The sequence below is a fragment of the Sapajus apella genome, unplaced genomic scaffold (assembly GCF_009761245.1).
Source record: "Sapajus apella isolate SASKATOON/1434 unplaced genomic scaffold, GSC_monkey_1.0 scaffold617, whole genome shotgun sequence".
NCBI lineage: Eukaryota > Metazoa > Chordata > Mammalia > Primates > Cebidae > Sapajus > Sapajus apella.
The window spans coordinates 12501-38973 of NW_022437543.1; the positions used below are offsets into that span (position 1 = coordinate 12501).

A 26473-nucleotide genomic window follows, 5' to 3' on the forward strand; every position below is an offset into this window, starting at 1 on the left:
TAAAAGTTTAATTTTAACATTGTTATCATGTAGGAAGTCATCTCCATTGTTACAGTGTTTGCAAATACCCTAGTATTTTATATCTTACATAGAAATATGTTTGGTATGATTATGAGAACACTTAGAAAATTGACTTGAGGGGGTTTGGCAGGCAAGAGGAGGGAGAGCATTAGAACAAATAGCTAATGTTTATGGGACTTAAAACCTAGATGATGGGTTGATAGGTGCCCCAAACCAACATGGCACACGTATACTTATATAACAAACCTACACATTCTGCACTTGTATCCTGAAACTTAAAGTAGAAAAAAAATGTTAAAAAGAGTTCTTCAGAGAAAAGGAAAATGATATAGGTCAGAAACTTGGTTCTACATAAAGAAATAAGGAGCACTGAAAGGAAAAAAAAATGAATTTGAGGTCCAAGTAGCCAGCCATAGTTCCTGTCCATGATTCTCTAGAAGGCTATTTTTTAAAGCTCTTGGGCCCAAAGACTGAGGCAGCCAGGACCTCTCCTGTATTCAGAAATGCTTTTCTACCTGATGGGTTAATTGGTGTACATGGCACCTGGTTCCTACAAATAAAATCTTCAAGTTGCAAAGAGATTTACATGATTGATCTTTCCTGGAATTGTTACTGGGGATGAGTGCTGTTCACTCTTCCCAATATCCCCTCCTTTCCTCTTCCTTACTGGCCTTCCCCAAACAATAATAAAAATAAGAGAGAAAACAATGACAGTCTGGCTTTATAATGTCAAAGTAAGTTCAGAGTAAAATGCCTTCTTAGGTTTTCATTTTAATGCCTTACTACATGTGAAATTGCCTCCTTCTCTTTTATTACATTTGAGATTGCCAGAATTACCCATCAGCCTATCAACCAGCCTGTTCTTTATTCAAGGTTCTGGGCTAGCTGAGGAGGAAGAGTGACCAGTATACCGGATTTTTTCTAACATTAGAAGAAGAGAGAGAGTGTGTGTGTGTGTGTGTGTGTATTTATTCCTTAGAATAAGGCTGATACAAAGAAGGCAGATCACTTTTGTAGAATACTAGTATATACTGCTTTATGCATTAATTCCAACTGGAATATATGACCATACTGAGACCAGTACCTAAATTTTATGAACTTGATGACTATGAAAAATAATCTCTATGTTCATGTCTATAATTTTAATTGTATTTTTATTTGAAGTTAGTAGCTGACTAAAGATACATTCTAGGATTAGCCTGCTTGACCTTTGTGAATCACTAGATATAAAATTGAATGTGTCAAGGAACCTATTCTGAGATTAATTTGACTGTGCTTATGTTTTGTGTACCCTCAATCTTCCCTGGGGAGAACAAAAGCTCTTATGGATAGAACTAGGTTCTCCCATCCCATAGAATATACATTCGCATATAAAGAGACCTTAAAAATAATGTGCCACTTGCAATGTTATCAGTGAAGAAATACGAGAGAGGTAAAGTGATCTACAAGGGTCAGTCACCTCACAGTTAGGGCAATCTGGGCATGTGGTAGCCCAGTGCTGAGATCTGTGCTTGTAGTTGCAGCCCATGGCATACATTTGACCTTTGATTTAGCTACGTTGCATACTCTGCTCCAGTGTTCAGAAAGCAGAGTAAGTCAACAGGGCAGAAGAAGCCTTTCAGTCCTTCCTCTCATTCCTGTCTCGCCCTTGCAGGCCAACTTGCCCCTGCTGCAGCGTGAGCTCCTCCACTGCGCAAGACTGGCCAAACAGAACCCTGCCCAGTACCTCGCCCAGCATGAACAGCTGCTTCTGGATGCCAGCACCACCTCACCTGTTGACTCCTCAGAGCTGCTTCTCGATGTGAACGAAAACGGGAAGAGGCGAACTCCAGACAGGTGAGAGAGAGGAGGAGCCTAGACAAACCATGGCCTTTTTCTCATACCTGTGGCATAAGGAAACATGATTCATGTCATAATTAAACTGCTGGCCTATGTGTCTTGAACAATAGCAATAAGCCATTGTGGCCATCTTGGGAATCTGGCTCTGGCCTGGGATTTTACAGAGTTTTGAATCTCTGGCCTGTGACAGTTTGGCTTTTGTGTAGGTTGATCTTTCCTGTTTGTAATATTAAAGCTAAATGATGAAGATAAATGATTTTCAGATTTGTCAAGTACCACTGATGGCTCTTAGACACACGTCAGTATTAAAATTCTCATTTATTATGTAGTTCAACCCAACGGCATACTTTACCTTTCAATATTCTGAAATTTGCTTGTCCTAGTTTCCTTAAAATGTGATGGTTTTGAAGTTTGTTTGTATATATTTTTTTAACATGGTACAGTAGCTATTTGTTTTGGTTTGTATATGAACTAAAAGAAAACTTCTGGGACACTAGGTGAACTGAGAAAAGATATACAGTAGAAACAATAGATGATATTTTTGCTGAAAAATTTACTTTTTAGATACTGTTCTATCAGATACTATGCTGTCATAACTGAGAATTCTAAGAAATGTAAAGTAAAACCACTTCTCCATTAAACCCTACAGAGTACTTGTTGAATAAAGTATGCACATGAAATTTCCCATGTACCGTATTAAAATAATTTTTGCGAATACCTCATCCTCATATATAATTATCTTCTAGTATAGGGATGCAAAGTCTTATTAGCATCGTTTTGCAGAGTATTTGTGAGATACAGAGAATTTTACAGTGAAGCTATATTCAAAAACTTATTTATCATGTACTTTGCTTTCTTTCTTTGCTTATCTATCCTCTTTTTCTGCATTTCATCAGACATGGGTGTAACAGCCTTCATGAGGTTAACACTGGCACAGTTATGTTCCACATTCATAAGAGCTTAAGATCTTTGAAGCTTCTCAGAGACATCTATTTGTGACCGACTTAGCTATCCTTAAATGTATTAGCTGCTTTGCAAATCAGAATGTTATTTAAAAGCCAGCCAGTTTACATATTGTTATTACATAATCCTCTGTTAAGCAGTTTTTATGCTACAATCTCTGGAATTTTGCTCCTCTTGACAGAAAACCTCTTAATAGTTTAAAATTCCTAAAGCAAATAGTTAAATATTAGTCTCCTTTTGACGTATTGTATGCTTACCTTCATATATGATCTACAAACAGAGCTACTTTCTTATTCTTGCAAGTCATATTTTCTTGGTCATATTTAAGAGTGAAATAGAGCCCTTGGTACTTTAGCTTTTAAGGGGAATTGCTTAATCCTGTTGCCTGAGTGGCCTGTCCACATGGTGCTGAAAACCAAGAGGTGGCTCAAAGATAGATGATTTATATGTGCATTCCTGTTTGATCTGAACCCATTTACCCTGCAGGAAATAAGTATGACATACCAATACTGAGGTATTTTAGCTCCATGTTTCCAGGATTACATGATAAAAGAATGAAAGAGAGACTGGATGGAAAATTGAGAAGGAAATTTATTTAGGGTTATTGGGGCAGGGGGGAGTGTAACAGGGAAATATTTTGATAGCTAAGATAAATGTAGAGATGATCCTATAGGCAAAATTGAAAATGGACACAACTTATTCTGGCATTCCTAATTGTTAAATAACCATAACAGGGAATATGAAAATCTGTTTCATTCATTTCTCTATATTTCCAGCTATTTTCCCACTAGCTCTTTTCCAGTATTTTATATTTGAATGTACTGTGACTTTAGACTATCCTTGGACAGTCCTAAGGTAAGTGCTGGGAAGCATGTTAACATTGATATGAAAACTTCATTTTAAATTCCACAAATGCTCAGCATTGTTGTTTTGATGCTCCATTGCTGTGCATGCATCGGTGTATGCATTCAGTCAGGTAGAACTCTCCTAAAAAGAGTCTTTGGTCTGATTTTCCCTTTAGTTTTTCATGGACGGTTGCCAGAGTCGGAGTTCACATGGTTAATCTTTGGATGGAACATTCTTTATCAAATGGAGCCCTGAAGTATACATTATATCGCAAAGATGGCAAATGGGTTGGTTTCCTTAGAGTTAGGAGGAAGGGTAATGAGAATATGTTGTGTAAATACATTTGTATCTTGTGGGAATTTGATCAGAGCCAAGAAAATATGGGCCTCTACAGTATTTTTTCTTTTTGCATATATTTTCTGCATCTTGTTTGCATATGCATTTTCCCCTTCCCTGGTTATTTATCTGTACATCCAGATCTACTATATGAAATTTTATAGAGTATGGAGCTGTCTGACAGCAGAGCTTTTTTTGTTTTACTGAATGTTTTGTTGGTGCATATGGTCTGACATGGATGAGCAGCCACGGTGAGATTTTGGAGTCTATTAAACTGGCTCATTAAAAAGATCAATCTGTTTCTGTAATAACACTGGGAGCCATCAGTCACTAAAAGAGGGAAAAACTGACACCTGAGGAGAAAACACATTTTGGTAATTTGTTCATGACATGTCATGAACAAAAGAGCACTCTATATTTTGTTTACAACTTTGGGGGCTTAAATTCTGTGACGATTGCTGAGTTAATGTACTAAACAGTCATCACGTGTTTCAGGGATGGTTTTTGGCAAATTTAACTTTCTTCTGATCCTTAAATATGATTGTCACTGGTAATGTTTTTTTCTTTTTTAAAACATTATTGTTATTTACAGAGAAATGAGTAATCTAAGGAAGTCTATGAAATCTTTCTTTTTTTTTTTTTTTCCTGTATGGAACAGTGAAATGTTTTTTACTTTCTTTTAAAAATAGCTCTAGGGAGCATCTCTGAACAAGGATACTGAATTTGTAGGTCTGTGAGAGAATATTGAAGAACCCAAAGTAGAACAAGACAATTTTTATTATAAAATTGTTATTTCTTTTCTAAAATATTAGGGAAAATAAGTCGAAAATTCTGATTTCTATTTGTTAATATGTAAACGTCAGTTATTTATAGTAGGCTGTTATTCTTTTACCATTCGGTGGTGGGAGATGCTGAAGAAGGGAATGCAATCTTTCTTTTGGAGCCATGTAAACGAAATGAACACTCTCACAGATAGAGCGTAGAAGCTAAGGCTCTGCTTAGAGAGCCATGGTGGCTCATATAGACACAGCACATTTGTGTAGGAGGAGGGAAAATAACTGTTAGATAATGCTTCCTTTCTTTGAGACTGCAGAATGGGTTAAAATTATTACGATTGAAAGAAAACAATTGTGTTACGATGATGACCATTGCTGTCTTTCTTTTCTCAGAGATTTGGTATCACAGCTTTTTGATCTAATTTGCCTTTAGTATTGTGTTCTTACCTGTGATGCTACTTTTCTGATTCAGTTTTTCTTGCTTAAGAAATCAAATAATCTTTGGTTTTGTATGGGTAACGTTGTTTTGTTTCCCATTTTGTTCCCTCTACTGTCTCAAGTGATTGATGGTTAAGTATTAATCCCCTTCTTATATATCATTATTTTAATATCATTATACTTTACATTACTCTCAGTTTAACATTTTTAAACTTTTAATACAATGGCCATGTAGTTGGATTAATATGTATTTTCTCCTCCACTAAGAATTAAACATTATTCTCTAAAAAGACTTACTTGAACTTTAGAATTATAGAATTATATATTTTGTCAGCTAAGAGGGAGCTTATGGATATACCAGGCTCCAGCCCCTCCCTCCCCCTTTTTTTTTTGAAGCGTGGTCTTGCCATGTTGCCCAGGCTGCTCTTGAATTCCTGGACTCGTGTGATCCTCCCACCTCAGCCTCCCAAAGTGTGGGGATTACAGGCATGAGTCATCACATCCTGCCTTTTTACATTTCATACCAAAAGAAAAAAAAAATTACACATGCTTTAAATTTATGGATTTTCTTACGGGGTGTTATTTGTATCCTTTTTTGTTTTTTTAAGACAGGGTCTCACTATGTTGCGCAGGCTGGTCTCAAACTCCTGATCTCAGGTGAGCCTGCTGTCTCAGGCTCCCGAGTAGCTAGGACTACAGGTGCATGCCACCACACCCAGCCGGCCCCTGTCTCTTTATTCGTTCATGAGCTAATGCCCAAAGAACTTGCCTAAAGTTGCAGAGCTTCTTAGTGAAGAAACAAGCATATTTGCATACTTGAAATCTTCCAGTTGCACAAAATATGGTTTTTTTTTTAATGTGTAGAATTTATTTAAGAAGGGGTTTCACCATGATGGCCAGGCTGGTCTTGAACTCCTGACCTCAGGTGATTCACCCACCTCAGCCTCCCAAAGTGCTAGGATTACAGGCGTGAGCCACCGTGCCCGGCCCAAAATATGTTTTAATGTGCAGAATTTAAATAAGGAAACTCAACTAAGAATTGAGTTGAGTTTTTTTACCTTACTTTCCCTCATTTATTTTCCATAGTTGCTCAAGTGGGCAGATGCCATAGTATAGCACTCTGAAGTTTTATATATCTTTTTAACTATAGAAGAGCCACAGCCAGCCTGTATTCCTGGCTTAATGGATTGGTTAGCAAATGGTGAAGGTTGGAGGGTCAGAGGCAGTAATTTTGAAATCATGTTGGTTGTATTTGTAAGATTGCTCATGACAGTACACACCAACTAAACCAAATAGGTCCACTTTTTTGTTTCTGTAAAATGAAGGATAATTCACTATTTTTGTTGTTCTAAAAGAAAAGGCAAATATACTTTACAAGGAATTGTAGGGTTAATTGTGCGAATAAGAATTAGAATTTTATAACCTACTGCATTCAGTATTCTATAAAAAAATCCAGGGATTTTATATCACATTTTTATACATTCTAGTTTGTGTTGCCTCTATTATGTATTCCATAGTTGCAAAGAGTAATTTTTCAAAATATTAGTCATATCAATTGGGAGGCCTTCCAGTGAAATAAAACAAAATTATATTTATTTTATTTTATTTATTTATTTTGAGACAGAGTTTTGCTCTTGTTGCTCAGACTGGAGTGAGTGATCTTGGCTCACTTCAACCTCTGTCTTCCAGTTTCAAGAGATTCTCCTGTCTCAGCCTCCTGAGTAGCTGAGATATCAGGAGCTTCCACCACACCTGGCTATTTTTTTTTTTAATTTTTTTTTTTTTTTTTTTTTTTTTGAGATAGAGTATAGCTCTGTCACCCAGGCTGGAATGCAGTGGCGCGATCTTGCCTCACTGCGACCTCCACCTCCCAGGTTCAAGCAATTCTTCTGCCTCAGCCTCCCGAGTAGCTGGGATTACAGCTGTGTGCCACCATGCCTGACTAATTTTTGTATCTTTAGTAGAGATGGGGTTTCACTATTTTGGCCAGGCTGGTCTCAAACTCCTGACCTCGTGACCTGCCCGCCTTGGCTACCCAAACTGCTTGGATTACAAGTGTGAGTCACCGTGCCCAGCCTAATTTTTTGTATTCTTAGTAGAGACGGGTTTTCGCCATGTTGGCCTGGCTGGCCTCAAACTCCTGACCTCAGGTGATCCTGCCTCAGCCTCCCGAAATACTGGGATTACAGGCATGAGCCACTGTTCCTGGCCACAAAATTACATTTATATATTAAAGATAACAGAGTTATAGAGGGTATTTTGTTCTCTCCACATTCAAGCTTCAACTTTAACTTGTTAGCCTAATTTCTTGCTGTGCCTTTAGGGTCTAACTTTACTGCATGCTCCTCATGTCTTAGTCTGTATTCCAGCTGATATTTTCTGCTCTCTTTCCTAGTTCTTATATGTCATCATTTCTATTAGTACCTCACAGCCTAACTCAATATCTACTATTTGAGTGAGAGCTTTTCCACTATGAATACTGTAATAATGGCTGCTATTTACTGAGCACTTTAGGTATGCCGGGCCCTGTGCTAAATAATTGAGATTAACATATAGTACTTCTTTCCTCACAATCCTGTGACATAAATTCAAGAAGGCCAAGTAATGTGCATGAAGTCACATGGCTTGTCAGAGGCCCTGATGGGATTCTGACTCCAGGTTTTCAGACTCAAATGCCCATGCTCTCATAACCATGATTCTGTACCATCAGCCTCTGAACACCCTTGCTTGAAAACAAAGTGCTTTGATTAACTTATTGAATGCCAACTTCATGTTAGGCCCTTAGATTGTTTCCTGTAGTCCTCCCCATAGCTTTGAGGTAATCACCTCCCATTTTGCAGGCAGAAACACTGAGGCTCTTAGAGGATTAAGCCTCTTGAGTTCATATGGCCAGCAAATAGTAGAGCCACAGTTTGAAGCCAACTCCATGTGACTCCAAAACCTCTGTCCTTCTGAGTACACATTCTGGACTAATCTCTCACTCTGATCTCCCATACTACTTTTGTTCTGTCTTTAATGATACCTCCTGTATACATGCCCTGTATGAAAGTATAGAAGTCTTGTAGCTCCAATTAAATCATTTTAATGGTAAAGAATTAAAGTCTGTCCTAATTCATAATCTTGTGGAAGGTCGAGGGACCATGTTTCTCTCATCTTTGTACTGCCACTGAAGTGCAGGATAGAGCAATACACATTCTGGAGACCTAAAACAAAGCAAAACACTGCAAACAAAACAAAAACCACTATCGAACAAATAATTCAAATTAAGCTTAATGCAGTCCTTTTTAGTAGTGTATTAAATGGTCTCTCCCCCAGGCACCTTTATTTATTTATTTGGTTAAAAAATGCATTTCTGAAATACAATAAAAACAGCCCCGGACAGCCCAGGAACCAAATGCCATGATTGGTTCACTGCCCAGAAAAAACTGGAGGGCTCCAATAGAAACATACAGATGACAGATTCGAATAAGAAAGTAGAGTTCCAAACAGCAGGAGCAGCAGAAATTGAATACTTCAGCAGTGGCAGAGATTAAAAAAGGCAAGGGGAACAGCCAGTAACAGACAGCCTAACTGTTGAGCAGATGGTCAGCTTCAGACACGTGACAGAAGCATTCCACCTTCTCACTGCTGGAGGGAAGGCTCAGATGGCCCCTCCAACTTGCGTATTGCAATTCTTGAAGGTCTGAGCATCACGTTTGTGTGTCTGGAGTGGCAAGTATCCACATGCCTCTTACTTACTTCTAAAGGTCTTAGCACACTGCTCAGAACGTTCTCACTCCTAGGTGGTTGTTTAGCGATGGAGAGGTTAAGGGTGCTTCTCTCCCTATGGCCTTATAGTGATGGTCCTGTGGCATTCAGCTCTCTGTTCTTCATCTAAATGTCCCACTCCGTCCAGAGTGATAGCAAAACAGAAACCACTGCAGGTTGTCATGAAGAATTAGGTTTGATTTTCTTCTTAAGGAGGCTGGGGAGTCTGTAATATATTTTGTTTCAGTACCTTACTCAGTACCAATAAAAGTGTATTATGTGAAATTCTTATCTAAAGTCACCTCTTTCCTAACAGTTTCTGAAGAGACCTTTTGCTGAATTATGTGTTGAAAACATGATGACGAGAGTGATTTTCCTTTCCTTGATTCAATGTCTAGTCCTTCTATGGCAACCTTAACAAACTGCACTTGTTAGAAAAGGAGAGGAAGGTGTGTTTGATGCTATTAGTGTCTTTGGTCTGTGTTTAGTAGAACTATCTTCCTAAGATTTAGATACAGACTTCTAAAATATGAGTAAAATAAAGTAAGTCCTCAACATCTGGCCTCAAAGGAATTTTAGACCCAGTGTCTCATTCCTGCTCATTTTTCAAGGAGCTACGGCCTAGGGATGGGACTTGGCTGGGCTGTCGAGACAAACAGCAAACAAATCTGGGGGCCCGTGGCTCTGGGGGAAGCTGGCAAAGAGGGATTGTGGTGGGACAGGGCCAAGGCAAAGGTATCCTGGGACAGGAAGGAAGGACCCGTGTAGAGTTGCTTGAGATCAGCAGCAGGACTTGGATTTGGAAAAGAAGGTTGAAGAGTGACTTCAAGTTTCTACTTGGGTGACTAGGTAGAAGATGGTACAGAAAGCGAAAGAGAAATGAGGCCACTGTGGACTTGTGAAATATCTGTTGAAACTCAGATAAGTGAGTGTGTAAGACATGTAATTGAAATAAATAAGTAAGTAACAGGATGAAGATTAGAGTTTAAGTTTCTTCCTCTCTAGGTTTATTGTGCTCTACCAATTTGCCTCCCCCCAAAACAATATTTATAGTATTTCCTCACATTAAAAAAAAATCATAATCTAGAGAAAAACACTTAAACCTGCTTCTGCCATGTAGGAGATTTGTCCTCTTGTTCTGCTTATTGTCATGATTTTATAATGGATTTTTTTCATACTTCCCTGTTCCTTGAGTGTTACACAGTTTTATATAAATGTTACTAAGGGATTACCAGCACACACTAGTTAATCATCATTTTAAAAATATTTCATGTAGAGTTTTTGTTTTTATTTACTTTTATTTTTTCCTTGAGATGAAGTCTTGGCTCTGTCACCTAGGCTGGAGTACGGTGGCACGATCTCGGCTCACTGCAACCTCCGCGTCCCGGATTGAAGAAATTCTCCGGCTTTAGCCTCCCAAGTAGCTGGGACTACAGGCACTTGAGCTCCACCATGCCAGGCATTTTTCCTTTTTTTTTAAACTACAGACGAGGTTTCACTATGTTGGCCAAGCTGATCTCAAGCTCCTGACCTCAAGTGATCCGCCCGCCTCAGCCTCCCAAAGTGCTGGGATTACAGGCATGAGCACCACGCCCTCGCATAGAGTTTTTAAAAGTCATTTACTTTTTTCGTCTAATAGTTTAAAGCTTCTGTTTTTGAGGAGCTGGAAAAAAAAAAAGGGCCTGAGGTAGGATAAGGTAAAAATTTGGTTGCCTCTTAATTTGTTTTTACAAATATACTTTCCTATTAGTCCCATTTTACTGAGCAGAATACTGAAGCCAGAAAGTTGAGTAACTGGAAGTCACATGGCTGAGTCCTAAGGGCCCCTTGTCCTTAGAACATTAAACCTCGAGAGAGAAGTGAGTGTGAGCTAAATGTTGAAGTGGTTAGATTGTGATGAGGAAAGCGTCTTCTGGTAAGGAGACAGAACATCCTCAGGTAGACTTCTTAACTTAAAAAACAAACCTTTCAGAAATCCTTGAGACATAACAGACTTCTCACTTCAGATTTCTACTAGAATTTGAGTTACTTCAAGAGTATACTGGTATGGGACAATGAAAAGTGTTTACCAATTTTGCCTAATACATTGAAAAGGGCAACAAAGAATGCAAATATGGAGTTCACCCACGCAAATGAAATATAGATAGTTGTAGGCATTTCTAAGAAGTAGACAAATGGCAATTACATTGTTTGAGTTACCCTTCTGAACATACATCCTTTGAATACAATTGGCCTTATAAGTAGACATTCATAATTTCAGACAGCAGCAGAGAGACCCTTCATAGAAGCTTTATTCTTATGGATAGTAAAAAGGTTTGTGTTTTCTTCTCCCCTGCCCCCCAACCTTTTTTTTGAGACAGCGTCTCACTCCATTGCTCAGGCTGGAGTGCAGTGATGTGATCACGGCTCACTGCAGCCTTGATCTCTTGGGCTTAAGTGATCCTTCTGCCCCAGCCTCCTGAGTAGCTAGGACCACAGGTGTACGTCACCATGCCCAGCCAACTTTTTGATTTTTTGTAGAGACAGGATTTCACTCTGTTGCCCAGGCTGGTCTCAAACTCCTGGGCTCAAACACTTCTTCCCCCTGAGCCTTCCAAAGTGTCAGGACTATAGGCATGAGCCACCACACCCCTGCAAGTTTTAATGTTTTACTGTTAAAATGTAAACTGCCCCTGTGAGGTGATGAGCTTTATTATTTCAGTAGGGCCAGCAGGGTGATGGGCCCGAGGATAGGCCAGTAAGACATGATCGAAGTGAGAGAACAGACTAAAGTCCTAGCCTGCCTTTTAGGACATTACTGCCCTTACTTTAGGAAAAAAAAAATGTGTTTTTCCTCCCATTTAATTGGGTGTTTGAAGAAATAGCACTGAACAAAGGGTTCATCTAAGGATGAAGATAAATAGCATACCTAACCAATTAAACATTGTAAAAATTATCCCAATGTTATCGTTGCTTTCGTTGATTAAGAAGAAAGAAAACTAGAAGTTGGGGTGGTTTGACCCAAATGGATCAAAGAAAGATGTGTCATTATTTAGAAATGCTATAGGAGCTGCACTAAGATAAGAGGATATTTTCTAGTGTTTGGACAAAAACAAGGTATAAATAATAAATTGTTCAAAGCAAGGAACGGAAAACTTGACCAAGGTGGTTGCCTTAGGTTCTTATGGTTTGGCCAGAGAACTATCAGCGCTGTGTGTTTTGATCTGCATAACTATGGCATTTAGCTGTAAATATAGAATACTTGAATTGCAGAGTTTGCAAACTAGAAGGGACTGCAGAAATCATCTAGTCCAGTGGTTTTCAAAAATTGATTTTAGCCGCAGACTTTTTCCTTTAAAAATGAAACCTTAGGTGGAACACTGATTATTGAAACATAATAAGAATTTGGTTCCTCTGTCACTTTAAATCTTGAAAATCTTGATTGTTTGGAGAAAAAGTTCTTCATTGCCTACAGAATCCCTTAAGCACCTCTGGTGGCCCAGTTTGAAAACCACTGATCTAGTCCAACCCTTTCATTTTACAGATAAATAAACTGAGGTCCAGAGAGGTTAAGTGACTTGACCAAGATCACACAGCTAGTCATGGAAGAGCCAGGACTAGATCTCAGGTCTCTTGATTACCAGTCCAGTGCTCTTTCCACCACACCACACTGCCGGTAAGATAGGTGCTGTGTTAGTATTATGTTCAGAGCCACCAATAGTCTTCAGTATTTTCTAGCTGATTTATGCTGATGATATGCATTGAATATTGAAGTGTATTATTCAGAAATTTGTAGGATATGCAAATACAGATTAGAATCACATAGGTATTCTCTTAGAAGATAAATCGGTAGCTAGAATGTCTCACTTTATTTTAAAAAATTATTTTAAAGCAATGCAATTAGGTAATGTCTGAGCTATGTGGATATTTTAGTCTGATATTAATGATCAATATGTAAGGAGTCAGTATGTTTCAGTGTAGACACATACTTTCATGGGAGCGGCATTAGGACTCCTGGCTGCCACTCCCTTGGGGGCCATGCTGTGCCATCATTTCAAATATTGGCCAGTTTTTTGTCTCTAGAATGGTACATCCCTCTTAGTATGTAGTGGGCATGTTCTTTAACGTTAAGTTCTACAGATTTGCCCTCAGTTCTTTTTTTGGTGGGGGGGGAAGAGTTTTGCTGTTAGCGCTCAGGCTGTTGTACAATGGCACGATCTCGGCTCATTGCAACCTTTGCCTCAGGTTTAAGCGATTCTCCTACCTCAGCCTTTTGAGTAGCTGGGACTGCAGGCATGCATCACTATACCCAGCTGTTTTTTTTTTTGTTTTTTTTTTTTTTCTTTTTCTTTTCAGTAGAGGCAAGGTTTCACCATGTTGGACAAGCTAATCTCAAATTCTTGACCTCAGGTGATCCACCCGCCTCAGCCTTCCAAAGCAGGCTTGTGAGCCACCACACCCTGCCTCATGTAGAGTTTTTAAAGGACATTTATTTTCTTTCTCTAATAGTTTACAGCTTCTGTTATTGAGGAGCTGGAGGGAAAAAAAGTCTGAGATAGGGTAAAGTATAAATTAGGTTGCCTCTTAAATTGTTTTTACAAGTGTTGTTTCCTATTAGTCCCATTTTACGGAGCAGAATACTGAAGCCAGAAAGTTGAGTAACTAGAGGTCATATGGCTGATTCCTAAGGGTCCCTGCCCTCTCCAGAACAGTACATCTTTCTTAGTATGCAGTGGGCATGTTCTTTAACATTAAACTCTGAAGATTTACCCTCAGTGCTTTCTATGTGTATACCTTCTGTCTCTTAGTCCTTTATTCTTCTCAACCTGGTATGTATGAATTGTCACTGGGCTCCACCCTAAATGGGCATAAAGGACAGTTCATTGTAGAATCCTGTTGTCACTGATAATCTCTGTTGTTGATTCAGTTTCCACCTGGATTCCTCTGGTATTATCAAAGACTGTCACTAGATGCTGGGAAAGCAGAAAAAGTGTCTCCATGCGGTTGTTTTACTACCAAAAATAAAAAAGGCATGTAGAAGTCTGCAGCCACTGTGAACTGATAGAATTCTTATGAGGAAATGTCCCTGGGAAAATAGATGTTACCACAAGTCTAAAGATAGAGTGCTGGTCTTGTAAGTAAAAAGTAAGTTTGGGAGCTGTGATTACAGTCAAAGTTGAATATGGTTTGTTTCTATCTTATTGAGTATATTAGGGGCTAGTCTCTAAGCCATAGAAATATATACAACCAGAAATTATTTCTTTCGTCCTACTTTTGTTTGAGAATCAAGGAATTGTGACTAGTTATCAGGTCTTATTTATAGAATGCATTCCTTCTGAAAGCCAGGTTCAGAGTTCTTCACATGATGATGTGTCCTCAGGGTGTTCCTGTCCTGCTGTATGACCTGATAACCCCAGACAGGATACACCAGCTCTCTGGGTGTGTATTTCCTCAACTTTAAGGAGGTTGACCTAGATCTTCCTTCTAGTCCAGGCTAGCTCTATACAACTGCTGATTATTTCAAGGGTATACTGTATGGGACAATGAAAAGTATTTGCTAACCCTTGGTGACTCAAGATAATGTCAGGGTCCCAGACATTGCATTGCATACTGCGTTTGCTCAGTTTGAGCCTTACTTTCCTATAGAACTTTCTGTGATAATGGAAATGTTACATATCTGTGCAGTCCAGTACAGGTGTTGATCGACTTACCACCTATGCAACTTAGACCATTCGACTTTACGACCACAATCGCTAGCCACGACTGCTCTGCATCTGGCAGCGCAAACGTTGCCCAGCTGGGCGTACGACAGTGCGGACCAGCTTCCGGCAGCACTACCATCTCCGCGTGCACCATTTCAACTGTACATATAGCCTACTCAACTTAAACGACCAAATCGTGTTATGACCGGTCCGCGGTCCTGACCGTGGTCGTAAGTCGAGCATTAGCTGTATTGAAGCCACTGGCCACACGTAGCTGTTGAGCACATGAAATGTGGCTATTGATACTGAAGAACTGAATTTTAAGCTTTATTTAATTTTAAGTAACTTACATTTTAGGTTAAACAACCACATATAGCTATTGTATTGGACAGCAGAGTTCTTAGATCTTCTTTGACACAAAAGTCAGATATCAAGTGGAATAGGTGTACCTTAAGTGTTCATGGAGAGAGTGGTGATGTTTTACTTTGGTGAATCTTCATCAAACACAGTTGGTCTTAGGGAAACTCGTTAGAAATCAAGCACTGTTTTTTGAGTGAAAATGTTATCTGCAGGTGACTTGATTTTCCTCTTGTTTGTGACTTAACCGCATGAACTTCAACTGAAAAGATATTTGCTAATTTGATGAGAAATGAAGCATTTTCTCCTGTCTGCAGGCTTGTGATCCATGAGGTCTTGGTATGGGTCTCAGTGAATTCCCATATGTTTTCTGGGAAGCTGAGTTTATAAGGTTTCTGGCCAATAAAAAATATTCTGTTTTTTATTCCTAGCTCAAATATGAGTGACTGAAATGTGCTGGTTTCTGAAGAGATGATGAAATAAACTCTTGTTTTTTCCTTCTTAGAACCAAAGAAAATGGCTTTGACAGAGAGCCTTTGCACTCAGAACATCCAAGCAAGCGACCATGCACTATTAGCCCAGGCCAGCGGTACAGTCCAAATAACGGCTTATCCTACCAGCCCAATGGCCTGCCTCACCCCACCCCACCTCCACCTCAGCATTACCGTTTGGATGATATGGCCATTGCCCACCACTACAGGGACTCCTATCGACACCCCAGCCACAGGGACCTCAGGGACAGAAACAGACCTATGGGTAAGACTGAAGGATCTGTTCACTTCTTATGGGGTTGGATGCTTGAAGACTTGCACCGTTACTTCTCAACTGAATTTGAAGCTTGAAATCTGTGATAGGGATAAAAATTCTCTTCTCTTGCTTTATATCGTCTCCTTTATGAAAAAAGCTTGATTGGTATTAATAGGCTTTTCAACAGCTGTGTGCTCTCTCTCCAAATCACTTGTATTCTTAAGACAGTGCATTAAATTTCTTTGGAGGAGGGCATCTAGATTAATACAAAACCCTCAATTGTTGGTAACAAATGCAAAATAATTTTTTTAGCTTGAATTCTCTTTTAACATGAGACTTCATATGCAGTCTGCCTGCCACGGTATTTTTTAAAAGTCAGTTTATTTTCTTGCGTTGTATCTTTTGTTTCAGATAGTCTCAATGGTTATTTTGACTTTGTCCACCCTCCATGATATTCCATATTTCCAAAGTATGATATGGCATGTCATCTGTGGCTTAACAGATGTTTCCCAAGGAATGATTTGGTACTTTTTTTTTTTTTTTTTTTACTTAAAAATGCCAGTGATTAAAGTTAATGTTGACAATTTGGGGTCAAGGATCAGAATACTGAAGAAGTGAATTTGGGCAAATATGTGCTCTATTTGCCTATGTCATTCCTTCTTTGCATAAAACTATTAGAAGTAAAGTATTTTGTCTGGGTGCAGTGGCTCACACCTGTAATTCCAGCACTTTGGGAGGCCTATGCAGGTAGATGAGTTTGAGCTCAGGAGTTTGAGACCGGCCTGGGCACTGTGGCAAAATCCAGTCTCTACTAAAAATACAAAAATTAGCTGGGCATGGTGATGCATGCCTCTAGCCCCAGTTACCTAGTGGGCTGAGGCAGGAGGATCTCTGGAGCCCGGGGAGCAAAGGTTACAGTGAGCCGAGATCCTGCCACTACATCCCACACACTGCACGGAAGCCTGGGCAGCAGAGCAATACCCTGTCTCAAAAAAAGAAAAAAAAAAAAAAAGAAAGAAAAAGAAAAAAGAAAAGTAGTAAAGCATTTTGAAGACATTGCCTTCTATAGAACAAATGTCTACCGTGAAAAATGAGAGAGAAGATGAGCAAGGTAAGTTGTTTTTTAAACACAGGATCAGTGGTTCAGTGGTAGAGATGATGGTGTGTCAGAGCGTTATTAGTTAAGTATACTGTTACTTGGGTGCCTTCAGTTCTTAATTTGTGATGGGTCTGAGAGCAATAGTCTCCTCTTCTTTTTCGATCTCCTGTGTCCACATCACCCACCAACAGGACTTTCTCTATCTTGTAACTAGTTGCTGGCAAACTTTCCTGACGTGGGTGACTTAGTGGCCAGGACCCTGGAAAGAGCAGGTGGGGGAAGTCCTAGTCGAAAACCAGAAAACGAAGCTGAAAATACAGAATTCTGGGGCATGCAGCCAGCCAGTTATTCACTACTTGATTACAGTGATGGTGTTTTTTGTTTTTGTTTTGTTTTGATTTGTTTTTAGCCACAGACAGAAGGAACCTGATATATAGAAGTTTACATTAGAGTTCCAGCTACGTTGCTAGCAAACAGGGGCTGCTATGTGTAGGGCCTTTTTTGCCTTTCTGCACCCAACTTCCCAAATGTTTAGAAAACAGAAAGAGAGAGTCAGGGTGAAGGGAGGGGCAATTGAGGCTTTGGTTGTGAGACAGTAAATTAGTAGTTCTGGTTCTCCACAACAGTAATTTCTACGTTTATATAGTGTGTCAGACAAATGGCTAAACATATAATTTGTGCTTTCTTAATAGCCAATCTGTCTAACGTTCTCACAGGTATCATTTCTGAAGAGCTTTCAAAGGTGGTTATGTTATTTCTTGATCTGGATTGATATTTTGGCCCCCAAATCAAATGTGATAACAGCCCTCTTCTACACAAAGCCTTTCCACTTATTTATGACTTAAGGACTGAAAATCATGATTGCAAGTTTTTAAATAGCAGTGGAGTCATCAGGTCACTGTGAAACCAGTTCAAGGGATCCAGTTTTATAGGTGTGCTAGCAAATGGCCTGTTTCTTAGGCAGCAGGTGATATTTTGTGAAATATTAGTTCCAGTGCACTATACAGTAATCAGCAAGGAAGTAATTATACTTATGTGCAATGATTATGTTTTCATCAAGTAATGTAAAATATCCCTTTATGAATTATATTGGTATCCATTGGTTTTATGTTATTTTCTTCAGACTGTGTTCCTTACCTTTTAATTATATTATCTTATAAAACTAATAGTGCTAATCTCTATAAATATGTGCAGCTACTAAACCATCCCTAAAGTCTGGCAGAGTTTAGTGTGTGTTAATATAAAATAAAATCTTGATGTATGAGCAACAAATTATGGTGTTACATCAGGCTGCCATTTTGAGAATATAAAAATTGTCATAAACATATACTTAGTCTGCTACGATTTATAAGTTCCCATTATGTGTAGGGACATATACTCACTAGGATCCTTTAGTAAAGTAACTTGTTAGCAGCATTAGTTTACAAGTAAGCTTAGAGTTTTATTCTAGTTAGCTAAAATATTCTAAAACATAATAACCAGTTAAGACTCAACATTAGTGTCAAATTTCCCACAAATGCAAATGTGATTATGAGCTATTTAATGATTATGAGCTGTTTCCCCCAGTACATCCCCCTGGTATTATGACTATAAATAAAAATTGGGTGCTGCTGAATATTTAAGTATCTTAAATAGATAAATTAATACACCAAAAATCTTGATTTATATCTTATTTTTAAAGATTTGATTATATCCAACAAATGACTTTCAGGGTTCAAAAGCAGCAAATGAATATCATATTTTACATGTTTCTAATGCACTTAGTATTTTTTTAAAAATAAATTGAAGCTTAGTACTGTTTTATAAATGCTGAAATCCTACTAGCCACAGATATCTTGTTGCTCATTAATATTTCTCCAGGTGTTATGGCTTGTGTTACAATTGATTTTTGTCTGCTGAATTTTTCAAGCTTTTGAGATCTCTGGAATTCTTTTCCTTAAAGTCTAATATTCAGATGCCTCTAACATGAAAGTCACTGTCACATTTATATCATTATCACTTTCTGGTTGTTCTCTGTGGTGACTAATTTTAACAGTAATGGTTTTTCCCTAAAACACAGGCAACAAATAAGTTAACAAAAATAACATATTTGCAAACATTTCAACTCGAAATAATCACAACAGAGCAACAACTAAATATTATTTTTTCAACATATTTGCACTTTTACTTTTTTACCAATAGATGGCATTGACAATTTTAACTTTTAAAATGTATCTCAGAATATGTTCTTATTGGACAGGAATAGTACAAGGTGTCTTACATTTAGCTTTTTATTTAGTCTGAGAAAGGGCTGTCATAAATTTATTCACTTTCATCAGTTGTAAATGAAATTGCATTACATGGTTGGCTGAACACAGTCATGTGACTCATCTTTATTTGTGTAAATCAGCTAAAAGAAGGGATTTCTAACCACTTAAATCTCACAAAAAGTGAAATTCAGTGTCTTGTAACTCCTATTGTCATTTAATTCTTACATAAATTTCACAGAGAGGTAGCCCAGTTATCTAGAAGCCCAAACCATGACAAACTTTGTTGTTCAGAGTAACATTTTGAGAATTGGTAACCAAAAATAATAGTTTTGATCATTTAGAATGCAAAATAATGCCACAGCCCCATGGCTTTCCTTTACAGTAGAATATAAAGTGATTATGTAAAAGGAACAACAGTTTCCAGGTTTCTCTGATCAGAGCCGTTCATCCTATTTTTTTTTTTTGAGACGGTCTTGCTCTGTCACCCAGGCTGGAGTGCAGTGGCATGATCTTGGCTCACTGCAGCCTCCACCTCCTGGGTTCAAGCAATTCTCCTGCCTCAGCCTCCTGAGTAGCTAGTACTATAGGCATGCGTCATCACACCTGGCTAATTTTTTGTAATTAATTTAGTGGAGATGGGTTTCACCACATTGGCTGGGATGGTCTCTATCTCCTGACCTTGTGATTCGCCCGCCTCGGCCTCCCAAAGTGCTGGGTACAGGCGTGAGATACCACACCTGACCCATCCTATCTTTTTAGTGAGACACGTTTACTTCCTATTTTAATGAGCATCCTAGCTAACTGCTTACATTAATTAATATTTTGGTGTTCACTTGGTAAATACTTACCAAGTGAGTATAAAAAGTAATATTATTACTTTTTCATGCTGGTATCTTAACTATGATGCTAAAGAGCATTACAACTTATGGACTTCAAATTAGGTATTTTTCACTTTATTCACTTGGATTTATAATATTTGTCAAATTATATCTGATACGTTTATTGTTTTCATGAAGAATTTCCAATTTACTTTTATTTATTTTTTATTTTTTGGTAAACCGAGTGAGTATATGTAGCTCCATATTATACAAGCCTTCTCTTCATGGTTTAATTTTATCATGGTTGTATATGTGTTAGGATTGTATTCATTCATACAATGTTATTGAAATGTGGAAAAATTTAGCATGCCTGTTTTGGGAAAGCATATCCCTTCCCATGTAAAATGACTTATGCTGTCTTTAGTTTTAATGCAGGACAGCAATGCTTTAAAACCACTTAATATCTACTTGTGGTTTCTTGTATTTATTAAGAGTTAGAATATATATATATATATATATATATATATATATATATATAATTATTTATTTTTTATTTTACCAGATTGGTACAAAAGTAGAGTTAGAATATATTTTTACTTAGGGAGTGTTCCGTGGATAACTAGCTGTAGTCTTGGTGTCACTTAACTGTCTCCTTATATGTAAAACAAATGCCTCTGACTAGATGACCTCTAAAATTCCTTCTAGTTCTAATATTTTATTCTATGAGGAACCCATTAGGTAATTCTGAATCTAAGTATGACTCATGTCTCCATTCAAAATCAAATGTATTTTATGTCATTGAGTTTGCCCACATAGTCCTTGCGATGAGTCTGTGTGTGTATGGGTTGTGTATTGAATGCTTTAGGGTGATTCAGCCTTCTCTGTTTTTGTAGGGTTGCATGGCACACGTCAAGAAGAAATGATTGATCACAGACTAACAGACAGAGAATGGGCAGAAGAGTGGAAACATCTTGACCATGTAAGACATCAGTAATCATTTGGGATTAAAAAATGTTTGGAAAACAACTGGAGTGGGGTTATGTGATAAAATAAAAGCTTGGTGATGCTTTGAAGGTACTGTGTTTCCTGTTATCCTTGAAAAAAAATAATGAGCGAGAATGTTCGAAGTAGAATATAGGATTTGATTTCTAAATCGACGTGAAAGCCACTTAAGAGAAATGTTTAGATCTTAGAAAGGAGTTATCAAAGTCAGATCAGTGGGTTACTGTTTTATTGTGAAACGGTCCTTTAGTTTATAAAGTAATGGGATTAGTATTTGGAGGGATGGATTTACTGGCTTTAATGCCTTCAGGTAAAATTTTTCCTTCTGACTCAGTGTTCATATATCCATCTTCTCATGCCCATTGAATTTTCTCATCCATTGTCTCTGAATTTCAAATCTAGCCATAGAAAATATTAAGGGATAAAATTGCTTCCTTCATTGTCCCGAAATGGTTTGTTTCACTAATCAGCAAAATATTTAATTTTGATGATTTATATGCTCTTCCGAATTCTCCCCTTTGCCACATAGCTGTTAAACTGCATAATGGACATGGTAGAAAAAACAAGGCGATCTCTCACCGTGCTAAGGCGGTGTCAAGAAGCAGACCGGGAAGAATTGAATTACTGGATCCGGCGATACAGTGACGCCGAGGACTTAAAAAAAGGTGGCGGCAGTAGCAGCAGCCACTCCAGGCAGCAGAGTCCCGTCAACCCAGACCCAGTTGCACTAGGTAACTTTTCTTCAGATGAGTATCTCGAACACATATTTCTTATGTTGTCAATGCTGAATTTATTTTTAACTTCTTTTTAAAATTAAAGGATCTGCAAGGAATTTTAAGACAATAAACAATTTACATATCCTCCAATATGTCTTGTCTGTCTGTTAGGAATTTGAGCAGATTGGCATAGACAGAGATAGCCACAAACTTAAATTCCATTTCCAGGTGAATGTATTGAGCTGATGGCAGAGTTTCAACACTGAACCAGAATTTCATGTGCGTAACTAAGATTTGTGTTCCTTTATAATGCCTCAAAACAGCAAAAATCATTTCAGGGAGTGGGCCCGGGGCTTAGGCACTTCTAACAAGGTCTCCAATGAATTCTGCCACTGCATACCAAACACTGCACACAGGGATTTATGTTTCAAATTATTAATTCTGAAAACAGCCTGTAAGACAATCTTGTTTGTTAGTTGAATCTCATATTTAAAAAAAAAAACAGCAACTTTTTCTCAAAACCCCTCCAGGAAGACAGACCTAAAAGCTATATATTTTGCCTACAGCTATTTTATAATTAATGATAATGTAGCACTCTTCCTGTGATTTGATCTTAACTTAGATTACTTAATCATGATTGTATTAATTCTGGTTTTATAATAGGACTCATAATGTAGTTGTGCCTTAGTAATGGAATGTTAGTATGTAACTATATTTCTTATTGATATTTGGGAATTGTTGAGGTTATAGATAGAATATAATCCCAAATATGTTGAAAGAAATCTTCAACCTGAAAGAATTTTTCTGTGGCCTGTGAACTGTTACCTAAATTAATAATAAGGTTTTGTTGTTGACATTGCCACCCATTATGTGTGAATACCTTTTGAGTAAGCTTAGGGAGATGGATTTGTGTGGATCCTTGTGTCTCTCCTATTCTCTTATGTGTTTAGCCCCATACCCATCTGCTAACTCAGGCTAAAGTACTGTCCGTGCTGCAAAGTCTGTGCAGATTAAGCTCATAAGTTTGGCCCCATTAGTACTATGGCTGATTATCAAAAGTTAAAAACTTCAAGTATATTATCTGGCTGTTGATCACATTGTTGTTTTAAATTGGTCCCAGCCAGTGCAGTTTCCTACACACTTAGGTTTGTAGATTTCTGCTAATCTCTCAATGCTGAATGCGTATATCGTAAGCATTAAATAATGGAGGAGTCTAAGGCACTTAGTTTACTTAACAAGCATTATTCTAAAGCATATTTTAAAGACAAAATTGAATTTGTCAGGTCACATTATGGCAAGCAATGAAAACAGAATTATGTTTGGTTTGAGCCAGTATTGGTCAAAGCCAAACTATTTAGAGCAAAGTAGAAAAAAAATCTAGTGTTTATTTCCTTATTGTGAACAAAAATTGATTAATCATGAGAGATTTGCTTAGGACAGAGGGGATATTTATAACCATCCAGTCTAGGCAATAATTGAGAGCCTTAAAGTAAATAAAACTTTGGGAGTTAAAACATGTAGTTTGACTTATTCTATTGAACACATTCATTGAATCAGTACTTATTTATCGAACACTACTATGTGCCAGGCGTGTGCTAGGCATTCTAATGAAGTAAAACAAGTCTTTGTTTCTTTCTTTGAGGGCCTTTCGATCTAGTGGGAGAAGGCAAGGGAATAGCTAGTCTTCAGGCCACAGGATATCTACCTCAATTCAGTCAGCCAAACTGACCAGATTGCTATTATCAGCCATCCATTGTAAAAGAAGCATCTCCAGAATTGATCAGACTTCATACCTAAGTGAGTTGCCAGCACATTGAACAAGGACCATTTAGTGTATAGTCACTACTACAACACACCGATTCTGATGATACAGGTGTATATCATGTTCTCTAGGAAGAGACATTCATTGTTCCTGTTATATCACCAAAAGAATAAACTTGGTTTTAAAAACCTCCTTTTTAAAAGTATACAAACTATACTATTTTTAGTGATGTTAATGAATTTTTATTTTTGTTAAACCTGAGGTTTTTTTTTTTTTTTTTTTTGGCTTTAAGCTAGAGGTTGAATTAGTCAAAGGCTATAAGCATGAAATTTCCTTGTTTATAGACAACATTAAAATATGATGTTCTTTATGGACACAGAATCCTAAATTGCCATTAAGACACTATCATAACTAGAGAAAACCTGTGTAGAACTCTGCAGTGTGCAAGTTTTAGCATTCCATAGTGTTTTCACAGTGCACCCTTACTAGCGGATTCTTGCAGCCTTGTATTCTATTTTCTGGGACTGAGCTATGGCTGTAAATAAGAGGACAGGTGGTTCGTAATTATGACTCACAATCATTTACATTAAGTGCTTTCTAAGTCTCTCTTCCAAGCTTTGGAGTTCAATGGATTGATGTGTGTAATGAAAGGATTGGAGAAGATTGGCTGATAAATCTATTTTCTGTGGCTGGAAAGTGTTTAATGGAGTGCATGTGCGCAGATAAAGCTATGGATATGTCTATATCTTTATTTACATGTAGATCTCCGTATTCCACAGTTTTATTGCATGTGTTTCTTTTAGTCTAATTCTTTTGCCTCTTCAACTACTGTCTGGTCTCAAATGAGACTTTCAGAATATATTACAGAAGATATCCTTGGTTCAAAATGTTGCCCTACTTATGTCCCTAACTTGGAAACACTGGGAATGTTTAGTCATGCACACATTCTTAGCAGTTTAAAATTATATTTGGGGACTGCAGAGAGGATAATGTAACTTTCATGACTGATGTGTTGTACTTGTTAAACTCAATCCCATTCTCACTTTTGAAATATATTCATAGTATTAAGTGAGTTTAGGGGATTAGTAAAATAACTTGATTAATCTATTACAAATTGAATTTTAGTTTTCCCAAGATACTAAAATCTCTATTTTGAATAACCTCTGAAACAATTTTAAACACTGAATACAGACTGAATTCATAATGGTATTTCTGTTCTTTAAATAAAATGAAAATTGACCTATTGAAGGACTTTTCATAAAATACATTTTCTTGAAATAATAAATATTTGTTATTTCTACTGTTGTTACTCATTTTCTTTCAAGGGAAAACTCCAAATAGCCAACTTTTAATAAAATTAGAAAGCAAAATTTAAAACTGCTGTCTCTTTTCAAAGTATGACTTATTTATACATTTAAGTTTTATTACCTTGTATACTACATGGAAGAGCAAGATGATGTGATCAGAATTGGCAGATTTGACCACTGAAGTCTAATTGCTTTTATATTATATGTGTAGATAGGCGGTTGCTGGTTAGCACTTCCTATGTTTTCTGAAGTGTTTATCAGAATCTCCATAGTAGCTCTTTTTTCTTTCTTTGTCTTTGGTTGCCTTCTCTCTCAGAATGTTGTCACATCACTCTCTTGCCTCCTGACATTTTATTTCTTTTAAATTACTTCCATTTTAACTGCCTTTCAACTATTCTAGACTCTTTCTGTAGTTTATCTTGTATCTGTGTATGCTCTCTTTGTTTTCTAGAAGTCTTCCACATCGTTAGAGAGTTAAATAATAATAATAATAATAATAATAATATTTTTTAGAAAGAGTCTCATTTTGTTACCTAGGCTGGAGTGTGGTGGCATAATCTCAACTCACTACAGCCTTGACCTCCTGGGCTCCCACCTCAGCCTCCTAAGTAGCTGGGACCACAGGTGCCCGCTACCATGCCCAGCTATTTTTTTTTTTTTTTTTTGTATTTTTTGTAGGGATAGGATTTTGGCACATTGCCCAGGCTGGTTTTGAACTCCTGAGCTCAAGTGATCTGCCTACCCTGGCCTCCCAAAATGCTAGGATTACAGGCGTGAGCCACTGTGCCTGGCCAAAATTTTTTTCTAATATAGCAGTAGGTTTAGGGCTAATGTCAGGGACTGAGACATAAACTCTGAAATATAAATGCATTTTCCTGTGCTTTAAAAAAATGTATGAATATTGTGATGACAAGGTAGTAAATTTAGAAAATATTTCACTGTGTTAAGGGTTTAGTACTGGCCAGAGAACTATTAAAAATTTTGTTTGTTTGTCTTAAGTGTAATGAAAATCAAGCTTAGCATTCATAAAAAGCTTAGCAATTCAGGAGTCTGTTGAATTAATACCATCCTCTGTCCCAAGTATGTTGGTAGAGGAATTAATATTTTAAAATTCTGCTAGCTGGCAAGTTTTATGATTGTCATATGATTGAATAATGGGATTTCTCATTGCTCTCTAAATCCTCAGGAAATCTAGCATAAAGGTTGAAAGCATAAACTCAGTAGAATTGCTAGATTAGAATTACTCATTCCTCTCCATATTAATTTTGCGGCCTTTGGCAGGTCGTAACCTCTCTCTGTCTTTTTTTTTTAATTTAATTTAATTTTTTGAGATGGAGTCTTGCTCTGTCACCTAGGCTGGAGTGCAGTGGCGCAATCTCGGCTTGCTGCAGCATCCGCCTACGAGGATCAAGCAATTCTCCTGCCTCAGCCTCCTGAATAGCTGGGATTACAGGCATGCGCCACCACGCCCAGCTATTTTTGTATTTTTGGTAGAGACTGGACTTCACCATGTTGGTCAGGCTGGTCTTGAACTCCTGACCTCGTGATCTGCCTGCCTCCACCTCCCAAAGTACTAGGATTACAGGCGTGAACCGCTGCGCCCAGCCTGGCAGGTCATAATCTCTTCATGCTTCAGTTTCCTCATGTGTAAAATGGGGATGGTAATACATATTTCATAGGCATTCTGTATTAAGTTAATAGGTTAAAAAACAAAACAAAACAAAAAAAAAACATATGGGACAGTGCTTGACACTTAGTAGACGTGTTAT

The 26473-nt window shown here is 37.7% G+C and overlaps 1 protein-coding gene across 1 annotated transcript in view; it reads left to right on the plus strand.

Moving 5' to 3' along the window:
* LOC116546140 (protein CBFA2T1) overlaps window positions 1–22150 on the plus strand; it is a 34556-nt gene extending 12406 nt beyond the window's left edge. The window contains exons 4-7 of the mRNA XM_032272479.1: window positions 1676–1857; window positions 15510–15760; window positions 20811–20896; window positions 21449–22150. Of these exons, the coding sequence (XP_032128370.1) occupies window positions 1676–1857; window positions 15510–15760; window positions 20811–20896; window positions 21449–21730 (801 nt within the window). The 3' untranslated portion in view covers window positions 21731–22150. The remainder of the gene's footprint in view (window positions 1–1675; window positions 1858–15509; window positions 15761–20810; window positions 20897–21448) is intronic.
* Window positions 22151–26473: the final 4323 nt, after the last annotated feature.